General features: G+C 53.9%; 1 protein-coding gene across 4 annotated transcripts in view; it reads right to left on the reverse strand.

The window, feature by feature from the left end:
- The window catches only part of LOC122192300, a 38,486-nt gene extending 15,973 nt beyond the window's left edge, over positions 1 to 22,513 (reverse strand). For all 4 annotated transcript variants that reach the window (XM_042892830.1, XM_042892828.1, XM_042892829.1 and 1 more), the window contains exons 1-4: positions 22,346 to 22,513; positions 17,414 to 21,322; positions 1,465 to 1,565; positions 373 to 585 (exon numbers count right to left, since the gene is read on the reverse strand). In XM_042892830.1, coding sequence (XP_042748764.1) covers positions 373 to 585; positions 1,465 to 1,565; positions 17,414 to 21,322; positions 22,346 to 22,430 — 4,308 coding nt within the window. In that variant the 5' untranslated portion in view covers positions 22,431 to 22,513. The remainder of the gene's footprint in view (positions 1 to 372; positions 586 to 1,464; positions 1,566 to 17,413; positions 21,323 to 22,345) is intronic.
- Between the last annotated feature and the right edge of the window lie 610 nt (positions 22,514 to 23,123).

Here is a 23,123-nt window from a genome sequence, read left to right on the forward strand (position 1 = left end):
CTTAAAGATCACAGAGCCAACGGATGGTTGGGTTGGAAGGGTTCTTTAAGACCACAGAGGCAAAGAATCCCAGAATGGTTGGGTTGGAAAGATGCTGAAAGCCATTTCCAGACCTGCCCTCTGCCTTGAGCTGGCTGCCTCACAGCTCAGGCTGCCCAGGACCCCCCCCCAGCCTCAGGCACCTCCAGAGATGGGCATCCAAAGCTCTGGGCAGCACCAGCTCCTCACTGCCCAACAACCGCACGCCTCCTAACACAGTAAATCACATCTGCTGCCTTATCCTCCCACCATCAGCATTAGGTTTGACTTCTGGGCAGAACTGGGGGCACGTGAAGCTCTCGGGGCTCCCCACAACAGCACGGCAGTACTTACCTTTGGCTTAATCTCTTTTGGAGTGAGGGTGGAGGGCCGCGTGGCGCTGCTGGCCGGGCGCTTGGGAGTGGTGGTGGCAGGAGGGCCCGCCGTGGGGCTGGTGGGCTTTTTGTGGGGGCCAGGAGTGGCAGAGGCCGGCCGTTTGGGGCTGGTGGCGGCCGTGGGCCTGGCTTTCGTTGCCGTGGGCTTTGCTGCTGGTGTGGATGCTGCAGGCTTTATGGGTTTTCAAAAAGCAAAATCCGGGATCGAAAGAAAAACGAAAGAAAACACAACAACAACAACAACAAAAAAAAAAAGAGCGCATGGTAAAACTGAAATATCAAGCTGCAGGAACATAAGAAAATGGCAATTAAAATGAAAGAAAAAGAATTAGCTTTCTATTTTCTGAGCCTAACGGAGATGACAACGAAGCAGCTCCGATGCCTTCAGAGCCCAGTGGAGTTCTGCCATTCAGTTTGCTAAAAATTGATTCCAGCGACATCCGAAGCAACAGAAGGAAGCGTTGCTAAAGCTGGGATTAGTGATGGCTGCTCCTGGCATCCAGTCCTGCACGCAGGAAGCAAGATGCTGCTTCCCAAATTACATGCACACGGCGGATGGCAAGCTGTAGATCCGAGCCCATCGGCTCCAATGGCCTGGTGCTCCCTGCCCTGTGCTAACTGCAGGAATGTGGCTGTGCCAAGGGCTGCATGCTGTGGGAAGCAGAGCTCTGCCATGCTCCAGAAGGCGAGGGAATGTGGGGTCCTGAGCAGGACACCTCTGTGCTAACTGCAATGTAATTACATTGTAAATGCAATGCTGTCAACAAGGAGAGCATGGGCACAGCACACTTGTTACTGAGTATCTTTACCACTTCTGCATGGCAGATGTCAACCTTTGAAATAAAAGCTCACCCTTAATGGTTACACCCTTCCTCAGCCAACTCTGCTACAGGTTGCAACTGCAGAACTGAAGGCGTTTGCTTCAACAAAACGGTTCCCCAGTGGTGGCTCAGAAAACAGAACTCGTGGCTGGGGCTTAAGAAGCAGCAAAGCCAGCAAAGGGAGCCATGGAAGCACAGAGGGTGGAGGTGGGAGGTCTTTGCCTTCTTACCTTTGTCTTCTTCTCGGGGCTCGGGGGCAGCTCCTTGTTGGGGGGTGCTGTGATGTCGTTCCCTGTCACGGCGTCGGCTGCCTTGGGCTCCTCTGGTTTTGCTGGCAAAAAAGAAGAACGGAGACTTCAGTGTGAGCCTTTTTTGTTGGTGTGGTTGGCTGGGCGGTTTGTTTTTTTCCCTATTATTCATTAGCATAACAAGAGGAAACAGAACAGGTTACGGGTTGGCTATTTTGGGGAAAATACCCCCAAACCAGAACACCCATGGGAAGAACATCCTCCCTGTTACAGGACGAGGCCAACAAACGCTCATCCAATGCCATCAGCATCCAATTGCTCGGCTCGTGGAGCTGCCAAAGGGAACCTCTTGGTTAAGTAAAACCAGCAAACTTTCCCATCCTTCAGTGCTGTTACATTTTGGAACGAAGCTCTGCCATCTCCCAGCACAGAGCGCTGAGCCTTGGGATGCTCATCCCCCATCACCTGCAGTTCAGACAGAGCCATCAGTGCTGCTTCCCACAACAAGGCGAGGGATTGTCTGCAGCCAAAGGACAGCAGCACAACAACCCCAACAGAGGGACGTTGTTTTCTGTATCTCTGCAAAATCCATGATTCTCTTCCTGTTTTCTTGCTCAGAGACGGCTCAGCGGTTCCACAAAGCCCTGGTTTGCAGCTAATCTACGTTGGCTCCCTTCTACTTCTTCTCCCCACCGAATCCCCACTTCTCCTCATCTCTCACCCATTTTACCCACAGTAACACCAGGACGAGTGCCTGCTGTCGGCAAACGTGCTGTGGAACCACAGCCCTGTGCCCATCCACCCCCTGCCCATCCACCCCCACAGAGCTCATCCTGCACAGCTGGGTTTGGAATCTCCCCTCTCAGCCATCAGCCACCACTGGAACGACCTTCCCTCCCTGCGCTGCCATTACTGCTGCTATTTCAGCCCACTCAGTGGTGCACAAAACCTCTCCCTTGATGGCAATTCTAAAGCCACCCAACAGAAGCTGCCTGTCTGCTCGGGATGTGGATTACTGAAGCTTCAGGATTCCAACTCCAGCAGCTGCCAAGCTTTGCAGTACATCAGAAGACATTGTTCTATGTTACCTTACCAGCTACAGACCACAGCACAGGATCCCTGCGAGCAGCCCCAGCAAACACACCAAGCAACTGGGTGAGCACAGAGCTCCTACACAAACCAACAGAGCAGAGTTCTTTAATTCAGAACAGCAACATCATCGATGGATGGAGCTACGCACAGGACGACGGCCCAGGTCATGGACCCACACCTGGGAACAGCACTGAGGATGGGGGAGGGAACCCGGATGGTTGAGGGCTCCGCTCATGGCAGCCCCAATAAGGGTCCCACCCAATAAGGGGGTCCCACCCAATAAGGGGGTCCCACCTGCACACAGCCCCAGGGATGGCAGAGGAACCATTCTGTGCTGCTTCCATGCAATTACCAGCCCAACACGCTCCCCAGTCTGCTTGCTTCCACCCACCCATTAATGAGGAGGGTGCACTCTGCCATCCGGAGCACTGAACCGCCTGGGAATTCGTGCTCGCTGTGGGGGATATTGGGAAAAGCTGCCAAACCTTAATCAGATGTGTTCATTAGTCTGCAAGAGTTACTGAAGAGCCCTTCAGCTCCCCCCACGTGGCAGCAAACCTCAGAAGTACTCCAAGGACATCGGCTCCGAGCAGCAGACACAGCATGGGGCCTCCCTGGAGTGCTGGTGGACACAGGCTGCCCAAGGAGGCTGTGGATGCCCCATCCCTGCAGGCATTCAAGGCCAGGCTGGATGTGGCTCTGGGCAGCCTGGGCTGCTGGTTGGTGACCTGCACACAGCAGGGGTTGGAGCTGGATGAGCATCGTGCTCCTCTGCAACTCACGCCAGTCTACAGGGCCCTGTGTTATGGAGAGGAGGATGCCCACACCACACGTAATTCCTGACCTGTTGTCCCAAAACCAAGTCCTGCTTACAAGCAGAGTAACCACAGGGAGTTTTCCTAAACATAAGGAAAAAAACCAACCCACCATCCCTAAGAAGAAAGCCCCCCCAGCACCCTGTGACTTTCACCCTAGAGGCTCCCCAGGCATCCCTGCAGCCTCCCATGAGCTTCTCCGACAGCTTTGTAGCCCACGTAACCATTTAACATTAGGATGGCAGGATGATGAAGGCTGGAAGGGATGTCTGGAGGTCGTTCAGACCAATTCCCAGCTCAAAACAGCTCCAAATTACAGCAGGCTGCTCAAGGCTTTGCCATGGTGTCCTTCGAGTACCCCAAGGATCCCACACCATGGGGCTTCTCCTCCAATATTTGATATACATATAAATGGATGGAGTATTTTTGCCTAGTTGGTTCTCTTCTCCTATCAGAATTCTTACATTTCATCCATACTGCCCTGTTTCATGGATCATGAACTGATGCAGAACAAAACCCCTGGGTGCTGTTTCCCAAGCTCCACGCAGCAACTCATGCAACTACTCCCAAAAATTCATCCTCCGAGTCGAAAGGAACAGAGCAAGACCCCACCATGAAGCACCTTAAGCTCATTTTTGAGGGCCACAAGCTTGCAGCTCTATTTCCTGCTACCATGGTGAGCAAAAGCTCCAAAGTGAAAAGGAAGATAAGTGAGAGTGGTGACCACACACCATGCGTTGAGAACATCAGTGCTGCCAGGGCTTTTTTTCCTTTCTTTTCTGTTTGTTGGCTGGTTAGAAGCACAGCACGGTTGGCTTGGAAGACCATCCAGCTCCAACCATAGGCAGGGCTGCCAGCCCCTAACACAGACACAGCTCAGGTGCCCAGGGCTCCATCCAGGGACGGGGCAAAAAGAAGCCAAGAGCTTTTCAGTGGGGAGCAAAGACTTCAGCAACCCCCTCCTGTCCCACCTGCCCCGCTTTATGGGCTCTGCGCCCCCTCCCAGGCCTGGGCCAGCTCTGGGGTGGATTTGCAGCCACATCCCCAGGCAGCTGTGAGCGAGGCCAGGCGCTCAGCCCCAATCCCCAGTGAGGGATATCAGCGGGCTAAGCCGAGCTAAACATCATTCACTGCAACAGCCCCGGAATTCTCATACGGATTAGAGTCATCAACAGCAAATCCATTAAGAGAAACAGATTAAGCAATAAGGCAGTGGCCATCTTTACTCTCTCTAACGTAAACAACCTCAGAATCAAAACCAGCCCTCATTCGACGCTGGTTCTGCCCAAAATATCACACAGGCACGAGCTTTCCTCTTCACCCATCCTACTCACAAAACAGCTCATCGTTAAAGCAGGAATGCAACCCAAAATACAACCGTCTGCTTCTTTCCTCCCCAGAGAATGCCAACCAAAGCATCTTCCGTGCAGAAGAGCATCTCCCATTGGCATCCACACAGAAGAGAGGAGCATTTCTTGTCCAAAGAGTGCTTGGGCACAGGCACAGCTGCCAGGGGTTGGGGTCACCATCCAGGGCTGTGCCAGGACTGTGGGATGTGGCAGTGGGAGATGAGGGCAGATGACATCAATGTCATGTTGGGTGTTGCGATCAGAACTGAAGGAGCACAGCTGACATCCTCATGGCCAGCCTGGCCCAGCCCAGCCTGATTTGTTACTATTTCTACATGGGACAGGAAGCCATCCATCCCAAATTGCTCTCCTGCAAACCAGCTGCTTGCTGTATCTACTGCACGGCACAGCCTGCAGTCAGCTTTAGTTAGAGTAACCAACACATGTAGGTGACCCCAAGAGTAACGCCTCTGATTTATTTCCCTGGAAACTAAATGGAAAAAACTACAAAGAGCACAATAACTTTATTGGATGGAGCAAATTCTGCACTGCCCTGCTGCTTCTCCGTGCTCCCCCCACTTCAATGCACTTCCAGAGCTGAGCCTGTGCCTCCATGGCAATGGTTCTAAGGAATACATGTGAGCACTGCAACCAACGCAACACTTTGGATCACTGAATCACAGAATCCTGTATCACAGAATGGTTGGGTTGGAAGGGACCTCAAGGCTCACGAAGCTCCAACCCCCCACCAATGCAGGGCCACCAACCTCCCCATTTCACAGCAGCCCAGGCTGCCCAGGGCCCCATCCAACCTGGCCTCCAACACCTCCACGGATGGACGGGGCATCACAGCCTCTCTGGGCAGCTGTTCCAGCACCTCACCACTCTCACAGCACACAACTTCCCCTCACATCCAACCTCAGCTTCAAACCATTTCCCCTTATCTTGCTATCCTGCTAATCCCGGACCTGTCTGAGTTGGAAGAGACCCTTGAAGGCCATCAGGTCCCACTCCTTGCAGTGAATGAGGACACCCACAGCTCCATCAGTGCTCACAGCCCATGCCCTGACCACAGGTGTCTGCAGGAGATGGGGCACCACCACCTCTCACTGCGACCCGTGCAGTGCCTCGCTGCCCTCAGTATCAACTATTTTCTTATCAAACCTTCCTTCTTATCAATCTCCCACATTCATTTCCAGCTCAGCTCCCGACAGACATAGATGCCGTTCTGTGCTTAAGGCAGAACACCAAACCAGGACTTTATGGGACCCTGTATCACTTTCTGTTCATCACCTATCTCTCAATTTTCCCTTCCATCCCGCAGTCCTTCACTTCCCTTCCTTCTCATTCAAACCATGATTTCATCCAGCAAGGAACCATGTCAGCAAAGCAGCCACCACGCCGCCAGCATCCCCTGAGCAAACATCATTACTTCACAACAGGGCTGATATTTCCTAAGCCCATCATTAACTTTAATCTATTTAAATATGGGGCGATGACAGCACAGCCTCCCCCAGCAGGGAGGGATGGCTCAGATGGTCCTCTGAACACAAGAACAGCATTCTGCTGCTCGTGGACTGACAGAGGAACGATGCTCACAAAGCCAGGATGGCTTCCCGGATGCGCACACACTGGGCTGAGCATTGGGAGCGACGGTCAGGGCTGTCAGATCCCAGCAGTGCCTGGGATTGCAGATATTTGAGAGCAAAAAGCTCTTTGAAATCGGAGGAAATGCAGAGAAAGTAGCAAAAAAGCAGTGGGGAACAGCATTGCTTTTGTACGGGATGCCATCGGGGCCGACATTTTTGGTATGTGCAAGAAATCACACACTGGCTGCTTCCACAGCGCATACATGAATCAGATCTATTGTTCAGCACAGGAAACAATGCAAGCTCACGCTGTGGCTGGGCTCTGTGGCCAATACTGATGTGATAAGGGAGCACAGCACGGAGTGCCAGTCAGCTCTATCAGCCCAAACCTGCAGCACACTGATGGCACTCTGCCTGTGCCAGCAGAGGGGGAGCGAAAGCTCAGCACAGAATTGGAAGCATTGCACACACAGCCAAGGAATTTTGCTCTGTTTTCTTTTGCATTCCGACAATTCTTTCTTAACTGTAGATATATGAAGCAAAAACATACATTCTATGGCTTCTACTGCTACATTTTCATAGAGTCATTAAGAATCATGGAATCACAGCATGGCCTGGGTTGCAAAGGAGCACGATGCTCATCTCATTGCAACCCCTGCTGTGTGCAGATCACCAACTACCAGACCAGGCTGCCCAGAGCCACATCCAGCCTGGCCTTGAATGCCTGCAGGGATGGGGCATCCACAGCCTCCTTGGGCAACCTGTGCCAGTGCGTAAAATCATTAAGGCTGAAAAAGACCAGGAAGGTCACCAAACCCAACCATATTTTCTTCCAGCAGAGAATAAATCCAGAGCGGATTTCTTAGTGAGGCTCTGCACAAAGCAAACCTGACCTGCCTGAGCCCTCGCTGCTCCTTTTGGGGCAGGGGATGAAGCAGTCACTCTCACTGCCGTGCCTAGGAGAGCCCAGCCAGCTCTGCCAGCACCAGCTCACACTCAGACCTGTGCCCTAAGGTCCATACATCAGCTTTTAAAACACAGAGGAAAGAACTTTCAAGTGGGACGCTTACATCTCAGTGCTATGAAGCGGTCATCCACTAAAGGCAAGCCAAGCAGAAGGCCCTGCACGTCCCCAGCTTTCAGTGACCTTTACATTGCTGGTGCTCAGCCCCCCAGGGGAAAACACATCAATCCACTCAAAACCATTTCTTATGCCTCTCTGCCTAAAAGATGCTGTACATCTGCTCTGAAATGGCCTGATGGGACGGGCAGCCCAGGTCCAGCATAAACCCGTGTGTCCAAAGCAGGAGCAGAGGACCTCTGGAGGTCCCTTCCATCTCAAAAGGTTCTACAATTCCACGATGCCTCGCCAACAACACGGACTGTCCCTGCAAATAACCCTCAGCATCAGCAGACCCCAACAGCACAGAAATTCCCTAAAGTGAAAGGTCCAAGGCACAAATACGGCATTTTCCTGCTCCCTTTTTACCCTGACATCACTGCTAATCACAGCTGAGCAGTCCAGAAGTGCAGATCCTCTTATGCCCCGAACTGACCCCTCTATCAGCAGTGGGACCTGCTGGCTCCTGTGGGTCTGTGGGGCTGTGACAACTCCCTTAACCCCTTCAGGACGGATTTCTGCACCCACAACATCCCGAAGTGATGCTGCTTCATCACACGGCTGCCAGGACAACTCGAAATCTGCATGCCAACTAGACCATAATGAGGAAGGTAAGAGAAGGGGAGAGGGGGTGGTGTGTCAGAGCTGGGAGGTTTGTGGGTCTGGAGGGAGCCCTGGGAACTGAAGCACCTTGAGGAAATCATAGGATCAGAATCACAGAATGGTTGGGTTGAAGGGACCTCAAAGACCATCCAGTTGCAACTCCTAGGTGCAGGACACCAAATCAGGCATCAGATAGAGTAAAGGGCATCAGAGACAGAACGCAACCATGCTGAACGTGGTTACTGAGAGCTGGAAGGAAGATGGATCAGAGCATCCTGGGGGCTGCCACACTCCTGGGGTCACTAAGCAGCCATTGGGTGTCAGCAGCACACCACGAACCATGGCCAAACCCATGGCACAGCACCTGCCCTGCTCTGCGTGCCATGGCACAGGGGCAGCCCAGCACCACTCCAACACAGCATTCCAGAGCCCCACTGACCTGTGCCTCCGTTCTCTGCGTGCTGTCACCCTCCCCTGTCACAGCAGGCATCGCAACCTCAAGTTTCTGTGATTCCTCCTCTGAAGGCTGAGCCAACCGGCGCAGGCACAAAGAGTCATTGGTGCCAGAATTCCACTGCAATCTTCTGTCTTTCCTTCCCCAAGAGAAAGAGATTTTCCTTCTCCTTCCCATGAATGCTCCTTAGCACAAACTACAAAGAGGGAGTGCACCAACCCTCCTCACATCCCACATCTGGGTGTACCACGGGCTGAGACTGGCAGGAGGGACAGGGATGCTGTTCCAGGCTGGAGAGCAAAGATTAACCACAATTCTCCCAAATTGTACACCTGAGAAGACTGATCTCATTCACACAAGCACCACTACAAAGCTGCTGTTGCCACACAGCAATAGGGAAAGCTCTGTCAGAGCCGGGTGCTGGAAAAGGGGCTGCAAAAGGCTGCAAGAATTCCATCCTGAGTTCCAGCACTGAACTACTTGCAAAGAGCTGAATGACAGAAACCATTCCACACACAGACTTTTGTTCATCACCTTGGATAAACAGCACAGGGTGCCGAAGGCTGAGCTGAAAAGGGCACTGCTCAGACACCTGGGGAGAAGCTGACAGGTTTGAAGTCCCACAGTCAGACCCTCACTGAAGTGCACACTGCAGGATGCGAAGTCTACGTGGGCTCCCAGCAAGCAATTTATGCTACCACTAAAGCAGTGAGCTGTTTAAGTGTTTCTCCATTTTCCTCCACCCAAACATCCACCTTTTGTCCCCAGCACCAGCCTCCAACCAGTGCCATCCCTCCAGGTGTGTGAACCTCTCCTCCCACAGCCCGGACTCAGCGAGCTGCTTCCTCTTCCTGTCTGTGTCACAGAATCACAGCATCACAGAATGGTTGGGTTGGAAGGGACCCCAAGGATCACGAAGCTCCAAACCCACACCAATGCAGGGCCACCAACCTCCCCATTTCACAGCAGCCCAGGCTGCCCAGGGCCCCATCCAACCTGGCCTCCAACACCTCCACGGATGGATGGGGCATCACAGCCTCTCTGGGCAGCTGTTCCAGCCCCTCACCGCTCTCACAGCACACAACTTCCCCTGACATCCAACTTCAATCTGCCCTCCCTCAACTCCAAACCCTTTCCCCTCGTCCTGCTGCCATCTCCCCTTTCCAGGAGTTGACTCCCCTCCTGTCTGCATCCTCCCCAGGGAGGTAAAAATTAGCAACATACCATCACGTGGCAAATCCTGCTTGGGAGTCAGAGTGCTCCGTGCATCGCTGACCTCAATTTCTTTCCTTTCCAGCGGAGCAGCTTTGCTGGATTCCATCTCGGCGCTTTTGCTTTTCGGAGGCTCAGCGCCGGCAGCTCCCCCGGTGGCATCTCTCTTCTCCCCCTTCCCCTCCTCCCTCCCTCTGTCGAGGCAGCCCATCTCAGGGATTTGCTCCAGCTTGCTGTGATACGCACTGGGGCTGCTCAGCTCCTTCCTGCCCACCACGCCGCGCTCCTCTTTCTTCTTGGAGCTCGGCTCCTCAGCCGTGCACTCGGGGTGCTCCCGTATCACCAAACTGGGCAGCTCCGTGCCCAACCCGATGCCGGCCGCCTGCTCTTCTGCCACCGTCATTGACCTCTTGATGGCAGCGCTCTGCTTCCTGGCCGTGGGGCTGGAGCACTGGCTCAGGCTGCTGCTGGGGGACAGCAGCCCGGTGGCCACGTCTTCGCGGAGCACCGGCTCTGGGTACTTGTCAGCCAGGTTGAGGGTTAGGGGCACAGACAAGTGCGAGCACTCGGACATGGCACGCCTCATCGCCTTCCTTTGCTGGGTAGCTCTGTTCAGAAAACCATCGTCTGCACAGCTCAGCTTCTCCTCCATCTCTTCCTCCATCTCTTCCTCCATCTCGGCGGCGTTACTGAAGTGACTTTTGGAGTCATCTTGTGCCAGCTCGACAGTGGTGGTTGGGGGCTCCATCTTCACGGCGGTCGAGGAAGAAGGAAATCCACTCTGCACATAGTTGTCATTAACCACCCCGACCACACAATAGCTGGGGGCTCCATCTTTTTTCACGGCTGCTTCTTTACTGCCCGAACCATTAGGCAGGACAGGGTGGAAATTGGGGTTCCAGATGCTGATCTCCTGCTCCTTGGTGCTCTTACTGGGATCGCTCTCCGGCACAGACAGAGGGCTGGGCTCTGCCTGGCTCCGGCTCTCCAAGCCGGCCCTCCCGGCTGCCTTCTCCTGGTCGGTGATGGCTGTGGTTTTGCCCAGCCCAGGGCACGGTTTCTCAGCTCCTGTTGGCCCCACGTGGAAATCGGTCGTTTTGGGGTTTGCAAAGCTCCCCTCGGCCGAAGGGAACGCGTCGGCGATCAAAGACCAGCTCTCAAGGTGACCCGCAGCCGCCTGATACGCTTTGCCTTGCACCTCAATTTCTCTTTTGTCTTTCTGAGCTATTTTTAGCTCTTTGTCTAATTTGCCTTCAAAGAAGCACAGCTTGTCCTCATCCGTGAAACCGGCGTTCTTAACCAGCCCGTCCTTCATCGGTCCCCCCGAGTTCACATTCAAGCCAATCTCATTCAGCTTCCCCTCCGTCCTCTGCCATTCGAATTCCGTTTTCCCGAAGTCTTTCGGGGTCTCCATGCAGCGGAAAGCTTCCGAGAAGCTCTCAGTCTTGCCCTTGCACAGCTGGCTGTATTCGGACAGGGCAGCGGGCTGCTGGTTGGAGAGAGACATCTCTGGAGCTCGGCGTCTCCCGGCGCTGTGCGGCTCAGCCCGGCTGCGATGCTGCGCGTGCCCCCGACTCACGGCAGCTCCCTCCCGTCCCCCCGCCCCTCTCCCACCCCTTCCTGCCCACCGCAGCCTCTCTCCCAACCGCTGCCCGCCCTCCCCTGTGCTCCTCTTTGGCTCTGCACATTTCCGTAGCGGCGGTGGGGCTGTGGTTGGATGCTCGCAGGGTCTCAGAGCTCTCGGGGAGATGATTTTCTAAGACCAGCGCTTCTGGCAGCTGCACGTTGCTGGAAATGGTGCTTCCTCCTTTTCTTCCACCACGCTGTGTTACGAGTGCCTTTACAATCATTAATTCCCACTGATGAGCCGCTCTCAGGAATACCAATGAATGAAGGTCAGCGTTTTCCTCCCCTGGAACAAACCCTAAACTCACACAGGAGTTCACCCTGAGCACAGCACAGCAGTGGCCTCCAGCAGAGGGGCTTTGTTTGCAGCCAACATTAACGCATGCTTTTGGAGTCGGTGACCACTGTGCTGCTGCAGGGAGGACTGTGGGGTTCACACAGCACCAATGGCACTGCTCCTATGGGCAAGCAGGCAGAGCCGGGCAGGACCTCATCCCAGACAGCAGAGGGTTTGTAGTTTGCAGTACCACGAGCCTGACTTCTTAATTCCCTCATTTAAATTAAAAGAAAATGAAACATACCGGATGATGCTTCGGACCTGCCTGGCTTCCACTGCCCTGAATGCACACAGTGCCTGGCCCGGCTCCATGCACAGCCCCACACCTCCCCACGCTTTGTGCCCTCACTGCAGTTCCCCAGTTCCACGGAGGACCCCCTCCCCACCATCACCACCACCACCACTCCTCCCCAGCACCCACCCAGGGCAGCTCCCCCAACGTCTGACTGAGCACAGAGTATTTTTACAGCCTGTGCTACGCCCCCTGAATTGAACCTGCTGAGAAGCATTGCCATCCACACACCCAGCCGCTGCCGGCGGAGCTCCGGCATTAAGACAGTGCTATATTTAAAAACAATGACTAAGGAGCTGTAAGTTATATACATCTTCCACAACACCCTCTAATTAACCAGAATGCTTCCACCCACAAGCTCCACTGCTCAAAAGGCCTCCACGGCTTTTATTTTAAAAATAAAATATTCGTGGGTATCTTCCACTTGAAATGGGAGCTCGGCTCGAGGCTTGAATTTGCTCTCTTAACTGAGGTGGGATTAATGTTTGCAAGCACTTCCTCACTCGGAGCATGGTCCCAAAAATGGAAGAGCCCTGAAGCCATCTGGTTCCATCTAAGTGCTGTTACACAGAATCACAGAATGGTTGGAAGGGACCTCAAGGATCACGAAGCTCCAACCCCCCACCAATGCAGGGCCACCAACCTCCCCATCTCACAGCAGCCCAGGCTGCCCAGGGCCCCATCCAACCTGGCCTCCAACACCTCCACGGATGGACGGGGCATCACAGCCTCTCTGGGCAGCTGTTCCAGCCCCTCACCGCTCTCACAGCACACAGCTTCCCTTGACATCCAACCTCCAGCTGCCCTCCCTCAACTCCAAACCCTTTCCCCCTGTCCTGCTGCCATCTCCCCTTGCCAAGAGCTGACTCCCCTCCTGGCTGCAGGCTCCCTTTAGGCACTGCAGGCTGCACTGAGGTCACCCTGCAGCTTCTCTTTTCCAGGCTGAACAAGCCCAGCTCCCTCAGCCTGTCTTTGTATGGTGCCCCTACCATCTCCCTTCTCATCCACAATGCTCAGCTTTTAGCAAGAACCAGTTGGCCAATGCACACAGCATGGGGCCAGCAGCCCCATTCCAGAGCTTTGGTCCTCATTCTTCCTAAAAAGTTCTGCAAAGTTTTTGTTTTCTTCATCATTATAGCACAAACAGTGTTGGGCAATGGAAGATACGCAGGAAAGGATGGGGGGATGGCCAGACAGTGAGAGGCCTTGTGCCTTGTGTTGAGAGCCATGTGGTGCTCCTCATGCTAAGATCTGTTGGACCAGCAGGGTGTTAGACTGCTGGGCAGGAAACCCACCCACTGCTTTTTCACCCTTTAAGGAAAGGTTATTACTCTTCAAACACCAAATCTGGGATGTCCCCACCCACGTGGTTCTCCACCATCTTCCTTGTCGAGAATACGACACAAAATGGCGGCGCAACCCATGGTGGGAGCTGAGGAGTGGGGGAGGCCTCAGTGCAGCTCTTGGGACCGTGCCCTGCAGGGCCCCACACGTGGTGATGCCCTGCCTGGAGGGAAGGACTCCCCAGGGAAGATGTCCCACGTCCCTCCAAAGGCCTCCAACCGCTCCACAGCTCCCCGTGCAGCCGCACTCCGTGGCTGGGAGCACTGATGGCAGCGCCCGCCCCGCGGCTCCCAGCCCTGGCAGATGGATCAGCGCAGTGTTTCTATTTTTGCTCCACTCCTGAAGCTATTACTGATCCCTCCTAATGCCTTTGCTGCTTTCCTTCTTTTTTTTTTTTTTTTTTTTTAATCTAACACAATCATTTCTGTGCAGTCCTTTGCGCCGGTTTCTAAGGCAACACCGCTTTCCAGGATGAGCTCCTCCTTGCCAGCGTCTCCAACCAACATCATCTCTAATTAAGCATCATTACCAATAACAGCTGGTGATCAGGCTGACCGGCCCCATCCCTCACACACTGCTGCCAGGCACACTTGCAGGGCCGTGAGCTCACACACCTGCTGGGACCCCCACGCTTTCACCACGCAGGCAGGACCTGTAGTGTGCCCTGGTGCTCACACCCCTCATTTATCCCCCATGAAACCTGTCTGAGAGATACAAGGGTGAAGCAGAACGCTCAGCATCCAGCCATCACAGCTTTGAACCACAAGGCGTGGAGCCATGCTCAGCGCAGGCTGACTGCTTCCAGGGCAGGACGCCCACAGCCCAAATCCCACTCGGAACAGAACACGACAGCGAGGCTGGGAGGAGTCTTCAAACATCACAGAACGGCCTGGGTTGAAAAGGACCACAATGATCATCTGGTTTCGACCCCCCCCAGCATCATCCACACAACTGCAGTTTACTTTGGAGCTTGCATACGGAACCATCGCATGGTTTGGGTCGGAAGGGACCCTTAAAGGCCACCTGGTCCCACTCCATGCAGTGCACAGGGGCACCTGCAGCCCCATCGGTGCTCAGAGCCCACCCCCTGCCCTTGGGTGCCTGCAGGGACACAACCTTACAGGAGCACATCCCCATAGGAACACCTTTGGAGCTACAAACTGAGAAACAGCACACAGAGGGGCCTCTGGATCCCTAGCAGCCTGCTACATTGCCTTCTATATCCACCTCTTCATTAACACTGGAACTGATATCCCCATGAACAGAACTGAATACACACCGGTGCTTTTTGGAGGAAAAGGAGATAAGAGCAAAGTTCTCTTGTTGCTTCATAAACACGTTTAGGGCTGACAGGAGAACTGGCTGGTGCCATTGCCTTGCTTCCACCTTCTACAACTACCTGGGATAATCAGCAAATCATCAAACACAGCCCATGGCCCCACAGGGGAGCACAACCCATGGCTTCATTAACGTGGTGTGATGTTATCCTGATAGTTAAGCAAGCACCGTTACAGAGCAGCTCTGCTGTTAAGGACACGTCCCCAAGCACAGAGGTGGCAGCCCAGCGCGTTCCGTTCCTCGTTAGGACAAACCCAATTACAGCCTGGGGTCCCACAGGAGAACTGCAGCCACTGTAGGGATGAGGGGTGACTGTGGAAGCACTGAACTCTGATCATCTGCCCCCAACATCCAAGGGCACAAAGCAGTTTTGCAGAAGAATCCGGGGCAACAACAAAAACGAGAAGCCGAAACAGATGCAAAAGATGCACAACAGATCAAATTCAAACTGCACGAACAGAGCTACATCCTGATGTTTCCTCACTTTAAATCGCTGTTGAAATTAAAAAATATTTTAAAAAAAATATACAGAAGTTTGTAGGGAGAGTTGATCCACGACACACAACTTCATCAGCAAGAAATCTGCAGCATCACTGTTGCCATGGCTCCCCAGGGAGCCGTATCACCGAGCCCAGACCTATTTTAGCAGTTCATGCAGGAGCTGATGCATTTTGGAGCGCCGTCCTGTTATTCTAGAACACAGTGTGAGACTTCAGCCTGTCTCTGAAGAGATTTCAGTTACCAAACCTCAGCAGAAGATTGTCCAGAATATCCACATTATTCTGGTCACGCATCACTGATCGCCCCCTGGAGCAACAAAGCAGCTCCCGTGTGCAGATGGTCCAACTCAGGATGTGTTATTCTATGATTCTCTGTTAGATGTTGCCAAGTGTCAGCTTCACAGTCCCACCTAACACACAGAGTGCTGCCCATGGTCTGCTGAGTATCTTAACAGGAGAACGAAGCAGCAGGTAGAAGGCAAGCACTACCCAAGTAAAACCCACAGCCCCATCATCAACCACGGCCCCACTGGTGAGTACAAGCCTTGGCTCCATCACCAACCACATCCCATGGCCCCACCATCAAGCACAACCCATGGCCCCATTGCTGAGTACAATCCCTGACCCCATCAGCATGTACAGCCCACGGCCCATCAGTCTCACGAGTGTTTGGACAACCACACCATCTCTTGGCTCTCTTCAACTCCTCCTCTATCCAGCAAAGCAGCACATACGTTCATGGTCTTGAATCTCAACACTTTCCCTTCCCTGATTTCCATTTCTGACTTGCATTCAAGTGATGCATGCCCTCACTCATCCTCTGATGCAGCCTAAGGCAATCTACACCCCTTATACTCCACGTGGGGACTCAGCCCAGGCATCGCTGCCCTGTTGCCACTCACTGAGCAGCAGCAGAAGGAAATGGAAGAGCCCCTGCTGCACCACCTGCATTTACCTGATGTGCTCCTCCAGTTCCTTTTTTGCATGGGTCTCCTACCAGGACACCACCCCCTTCAACACAGCCATTAGCAAGGAAAATAACAACTTCCAGCAGATGATGGAAAGGTTAGACACACACACATATCTCTATAAAAAGGATGACGCTGTCTTTAGCTTTCCCATTTTGTAGCATCATGCACCAAAGAACATTACTTCTGCAGGCACAAGTTCATGCAGAGAACACCACTTCCACCAAAATAGAACTACTTTGGGTTATGCAACGCTCATTAAAATTACAGAACCTCTCCACAACCTGACCAGCATGTTAAGGCGCACTCGAGCTCGACGGTTGTTAAGTTAGTGACTGCATCATGCAAACTGGCAGCGAGGAACTCTGCAGGAACAGACCCAACTTCCACGCCTGATGACAAGGCAGAAGGATTGGGGATGAGGCACCCGACCTCTGCGATCCCCAGACACCAATTTCTCCCGAGGAAGGCTCGGGCTGAGCAGAAAACCCAGGGTGTTATTTGACACACCATCTGTATCGTGACTACAGTCTCCGTTGTGAAGTTCCCAGGAACTTCCTTTCACTCTGTGAAATTAATGCCATCTGTTCCTTGGTCAGCAGCCAGGCAAACAGCACCAACCCCTCCAGTCCATCCTCAGCGGAGAGTCCCAAAGCCCATCAGCGCGGGGTTCTGCTGTTCTGCTCTGCTCCAGCACAGTGGTTGCTCTGGCAGGAGGTGCTTTGGACAGAGATGCTCGAGGCGCCTTCAGGCAAAGCCACAGACCAGCTGCAGGAGGGGAGCAGATGGCTGCGCTTGGCCCGGAGGGGCATTAAAACCAAACCCCATAACGTGACAGCGACAGGGAACGTTCCCTGCCGTGGGAATGTGCAGCTCCTGCCCTTTGGTGGCACCGATGCTGCGCAGTGACGGCGCCGGTTCACTGCAGCATCCCACACGGATGCCACTTTTGGTCTCCGGTGAGGAGAAGCTAATGGAACTTAACACCGAGAAGTGCAAGTTTGCTTCAAAATTCAGAGTGCTACAAAATTTATACGGAAAAATCAACTCGGAACAAATTAAAAAATCATCGAGTTCTGGAACTCAGACCAGACTGTGAATCTTTTAAGGTTTGGGAATTAGCACTGTGCGCCAGGCAAGCAGAACCAGCAGCCTTTTAGGATCAGCCAACACACCGCTCATGCCCCGCTCGCTGGTGCCACCGAGGATTAAGGTGACGTGGTCATGCTGCCGAGCAGCGATGCTCGCACGCAAGCTCCAGGTTTTGCTGCCAGCCCATCACACGCACACACCTTTGCCTTGCCTGGGCCGGCTCACAGCGCTGCCTCTCAGCTGCCTCTGCTTCTCCCCATCCGGAGCAGCGGGCCGGGCCGGCAGCGCGGGCTGCCCTCTGGCCTTGGTGGGTCTCATGTAGCCCTTCAGCTGCTCCGCACCTTTCGCTCGCTCTTTCTTTGCCTCTGGGGCAGCTCTTGGGTCAGGTTCTTCTTGTTCCTGAGCAGGGCGGGCTGCTCCAGCATCGCCTTCTGTGGTTCGGCGCTGAACGTCGCCGCCATCCTCGGGGTGGGTGTGGGATGTTGGGGCAGCAGTCGGATCCACAGCAGGCGCCTCCGCTTCAGCTCCCCACCCAGGCGGATGCTGGCCGCTCTCCATGGCTGCACCCACGCCGTTCCCCCCGCTGTCCTTCCCCATCAGCCCTTCCACTGCAGCCTGCAATGCTTTGTTCCCAACTGCCATGGGACCCTTCTCCCCAGAGGGGACCCCTCCTTCTTCCCCCACCCCTCGGGCACCGCCGGGTGCCGGGCAGTGCTGTGCATCCACCTCCTCCCGGGGAAGGGCAGAGGCAGTGCTGGCACCGCTTTGCTTTTTATCAGTCCCTTTATCATCCGCCTTCGCCACAGGAGAAAGCAGAACTTCATCCTTTCTTGACTGAACGCCTCGCTGTGCTGAACGAGCTGAAGAAAGCGGTGCATCTGCCTCCAACCCGCACTGGGCAGCGGGCTCTTTGGCTCCATCCTCCCCTTTCTTTGGCCCCTCTTTCCCAGGCTCTTCGTGCCCCACACCCATGGGTTGCACAGGCTGTGTTTGGCTGCACACCTCCTTCCCATCGCCGGATCCGGGCTCCTTGCTGCTCTCCTCCACTGCCACTCCAGCTGAAGGCAGCCTCCCATGTGCCCCCCAGGCCAAGGACTCCACGTGGTTTCCCTGATTATCCCAAAGCGTTTGAGGGCCGATGGGGAAACTAATATTTCTGTTCTCATCTACAAAGCCCATTTCTTCCATCCCAGACTCCATCTCAGGCCCCACGGGTGGCTGCTCAGGGCCAGCCTTAGGCTTTTTACCTCCTCCCTCGCTACCTCTCTTTTTAGATCTCTTGGATGAGCTGCGATCCACCTCTGCAGGAGGCTCTGCACCAGGAAGGCTGATTGCCCTGCTGCCAGGGGGAGGACACAACTCTGCTCCTGTGCTGGGCTCCAGGAGGAGCTCTGGGCCAACCTCTGCCCCTTGGCATCTCTCTTTATCCCTTGTCCTCAGCTTCTCTGGCTCCAGAGGTACAGCAGCAGCTTGTGCTTTAGTAGCATCACTTGTGTCACCTGGCAGACCTACTGAAGCACTGAAATTGTTCTCTTTAGGCTGAACTTGTTGAGCATTTCCCACCTCTCCACCCACGGCAGGGATAATATCCAGTCCTGGTGCTACAGACTGCCCACGGCCGCCCTCAGCCTCTCTGCCTTTCGTCCCTCTGCCTTTTTCCTCAGGTCTGTCTGCCTCCATCTCCGTGGTGGGACCACGTGCCATCACTGTGTCTGCCCTGTGCTCTGCTGGATGGACATCTGTCTCCTTGCACTTAGCATTGCACCACGTTTCATTAGCATCGCCTATTTCTGGCTCTGTTTTATGGCCTGGAAGAACTGGCTGATGAGAGAAACTTCGACCCTCTCCTTCGGGCTTTTCCAGCACCTCCTTTGCTACAGCTGTCACGTGCTCCAGCAAAACCCCTCTTTCAGAACCAGGCACCTTCTCTTTCCCAGAGGCCATTGCCTTCATTTCCCCAGTGCCCTTCTCTTTGCTTGGAACAGCTCCCACCCCAGTGTCCAGGACAGCCGTCAGCCCAGAAGGACCTTTCTCACTCCTTTTCCTTTTCCCATCACTACACCTTTTCCTACGTTTGTCTGCATCAGAACCCACCCCAACCCATCCACCTGGAGAAGCATCTCCAGCCTCTCTGCCCTCACCCACAACATTGACCTCCTTTGTTTTGCTGACGGTGTCAGCCACGGCGAGATGCTTTGTATCATCTCTCCTACCCGCTGGAAGGAACTGTTGGCCCAAAGCCCCCAGCTCAGCCATCTCACATTTCCCAGCATTTTCTCTGGGCTCCTCTGTTACTCCCTCAATGGGCCTTTGTGCTGCAGTTACATCCAACGTGTCCTCCTGGAAGCACACAGCAGTGACACAGCCCTTCTCATGGCTGACCTCCTCAGCTGTGCCAGCTCTGTCAGGAGAGCTATTAAGGCCCATCTTACTCTCCACAAAAGGCTGCTGGAAAAAGCTTTTTTCTCCTCTTTTACTCCTCCCATCGTTACCTCTCTTTTTGGGCTTGTCTGCCCAGTGTCCCCTGGCAGAATAACCTCCCTTCCTGCCTCTATCAGGGAAAGGCCTTTCCCTCATCACCTCCCCCATCCTCACTCCATCAGTGCCCGCATCCTCCAGACCCTCAGAGAAACCTCTCACTTTTCTGCCTTTCCCTTCACTGCGCTTTTTTTTAGGTCTGTCCATCCCGTGTGCAACGCCGAGGTCTCTTCCAGTCTGCTGCTCCTCTGCAATAAACCCATTCCCTTTGTTTCTGTCAGGGGAATACGCTGCTGTACCTCCGCGTGCTGCCTCAGCAGGAGCAGCTCTGCCTTCCATTTGAGCTGGCTGCTCAGAACCATCAGCCTTCCTGTTCTGCACAGCAGAGCCTTCCTCGGGGTTCTGAGCCATTAATGGTGTAACAGACACTTTGGTGGCATCTGCTGGGCTCTTCAGTACTCCCTCACAAGAACTTAAGCCAACGGCCTCGCGCTCACTGGGGGATGCCAGCTTAGCTCCATCTGCTGCCCTTGGCTTGTTGGGAAGCTGGGTGGATGGGGCTGGAGGAGGTGCCTGGAAGGATCCATTGCTCAGCTCTTTGTTTTGCTCACCACTCTCCTGCGCTGCTTCTCCCAGTGACCCATTGGAAGCCTGAAGCTCGCGGCTGGTGTCACTGGGTGCTCTGTGCCTGGGAGGTACACCCTTAGCATCCTTACCTTTATCAGAAGGGAGAATTTGGGAAGGTTTGATCTCTGAAGGAGTTTCTACCTTGCTTATATCGATGGCTGCTGAAGGAGACACCTTCAGCTCAGCCCACGCTGGCTCCCCACCCTCCCTCTTCCCATCTCTATCAGGAAATCTTCCCACAGATGTGGCTGGCACCTCTGCTGCTATGGGCTCCCCCACCTCAGCCTCTCCTCTCTGCTCTGAGGGCACCTTTCCTTTCCCTTCGCACTGCACCATCGAGCTGTCAGCTCTCATTTCCTCTGCTCTCGTGATGTCTCTATTTTTCTCATCCAGCACTGATTTGAATGGTGCGCTGCTCTTGGTGCCCTGCCGGCCCGGCGCTGGCACAACACGGCCCTTTGGATCATCCAGGATGTGACTCCCAGTCATCACTGCAGCATCCTTTGGCACATCTGAAGCTCTGTTTCCTGAGGCAACCAACAGCTCTGCATGCACGCTGGGCCCAACGGCTGCTTTTTGCACCTCAACAGCCAACGGAGAACTCTTAGGAGCTCTGCAGACCGCCATGTTTTCATCCCAGAACTCCACGGCTCTTGGCAGATGGTTCCTCCTTTGCTTCGGTTTCTTTTTCTTCTTCTTGCCCATGGCCAGAGCTCCTTCCATATCCCAGCTCTCCCGCGGCGCATCTCTGCAGCTCTGCCTGAGCTCTGGGAGAGGCTCTGCCACCCTCCTGGCTGCAGCCGTGCCGTGCAGGGCAGCTCCGGCAGCGCATGGCAGCTCTGCAGCACAGCGCTGCTCTGCTCCAGGCTCAGAGCTCTTCTGCTGCGGGGGACCTACGGGGCGCTCCTCTGCTCCATCTGCAGTGGGCAGCAGGGCAGGCTGCGCTCGGCCAACCCCGCGTCCACTCGGTTTGTTAGCTTGCCTCATTTGTGCAGGAGGCGGACCTGGAATACAGGAAGCCTGCTCAAACATCAAAGCGACCATTGGCTGCAATCAAATACAGAGGTACAGTTGCAAACGTGACTTCAGCTCTCCAGCAGGAGGTCAAAGTCCTCGGTGGGGCTGGGAAAGGCGTCTCTACACAGCAAACAGTTTAAACTGTTAGCGATAAACTCGTCGGTGCTGTTTAGAAATGCACAACTGCCAATATGTGCTCTGACCCCACTGAAGAGCACTGGTTCCTGTAAGGACACCTCATCTCTCGCTAGGACTGCATTAAGGACCTGCGTTGTCTCAACAACATCACAGATAGGCTTCTTATCTCTCTTACGGGCAGCCTTCCATCATGTAAAAATAGAGCTTTGGAGGGAAGAGGAGCCTGGGGGGGAGGGCAGCAAGGAGCTACGGCCCCAGCACCCACAGAGCGAGCAGAAGTCATCTGCTGTGCTCAGCTCTAAGCAGCACCGGGTCTCCTTAGCTACCGCTTCAAGGGAGCATCCATCATCTGCCAGCGAGCCCTGGGCCACAAATCAGCCTCCAGCCACACGTGCAAGCAGTGACGGCTCACTGGAGGGGCTGCGTTAGTGGAGCAGGGAAAAAAATCACCTTCTCCTTTGGTTAATTATAAAATCCAATTTGGAAGGAGGTCTTCGCTGGGAGTACTGCAATAAGAATTAATGGTTCGTTTAATGCCAAAAAAAAACAACCCTAAAAATAAAATGGTGGTCATGGCAAAAAGATGGCGAGTTCCTGTACTCTACAACTGATACAAGACAGTGGTGGTGATAAATCAATAGCAGCAGCCACACGTGGGCTTTTGGTGCCATGAACAAGGAGGGGAAAAGAGAGGGAGCACAGCAAACAGAGGCAGAGTGCAAGCAGAACCTCTGAGGGATGCAAAGAACCTCACAGCTCATTGGTGCAAAACCTTTTTTGCTTGCTCAGGTGGCAGAGCAGTCAGCAGGAAAAGGTGAGCGGCTCCCAGAGGACATTTCCTTCCTAAAAGCAAAGTGCTGTTTATGTTCTACCTGCAGGCTCTCGCAGGGCTGCTTCTTGCGGGGGCTCCGTGTGCTGGATGTGGTTCTGCTCAGCCTCCTCCTTCCGTTGCTCCATTGCAGGCACATCCACAGCAGTGACACTCTGCTCTGAAGGGAGCTCTTTGTTTTCTAGTGCTGTGTCTTCTTTTGTTTCTACTGGAACTGAAATTGAAAAGAAAAATTGAAATACAAAAAACACACGACCAGAATATTTCAGCCTTAGTGAATACAGAAACCATCAGCTCAAAAAAAGCTGCTGGGAAGGGTTTGGGTTCTACTTCACTTTTAGCAGGGATGAAGATGATAAGGTCTGATAGCTGACCATGTATTATCTCCCCACGATCCCATGTCAAGAAGCAGTTTTATATTTTGGCTGATGGGCCAAGGGAGAGGTAAAGTGTGGAGCAAAGGCCACTGTGGTGCTCACAGACACAGGGTGAGATTGTTAATCAAAAAGTAGTAACAACATACACAAAAACTAAGAAAAAATCAACTCAATTTGGACTCAATGCCCTCTCGACTGTAGAACAGACTGACAACGTGCTCCATCACCAGCACGGCATCCCCACCCAATGCCACCATCCAGTGTTTGTGTGACACCAAGCTGAGCAGCGTGGATGAAATAATGGAAGGAAGGGATGCCGTGCAGAGGGACCTCGAGAGGCTGGAAAGGTGGGAACAGGTGAACCTGATGAGGTTCAACACAGCAAAGGGCAGAGTTTTGCTCTTGGGCCGGAGGAATCCCAGGCATCCGTACAGAATGGAAGGA

This window comes from Lagopus leucura, unplaced genomic scaffold (assembly GCF_019238085.1).
Source record: "Lagopus leucura isolate 7727_CA_CO unplaced genomic scaffold, USGS_WTPT01 227-6_obj-0_obj, whole genome shotgun sequence".
Lineage (NCBI taxonomy): Eukaryota > Metazoa > Chordata > Aves > Galliformes > Phasianidae > Lagopus > Lagopus leucura.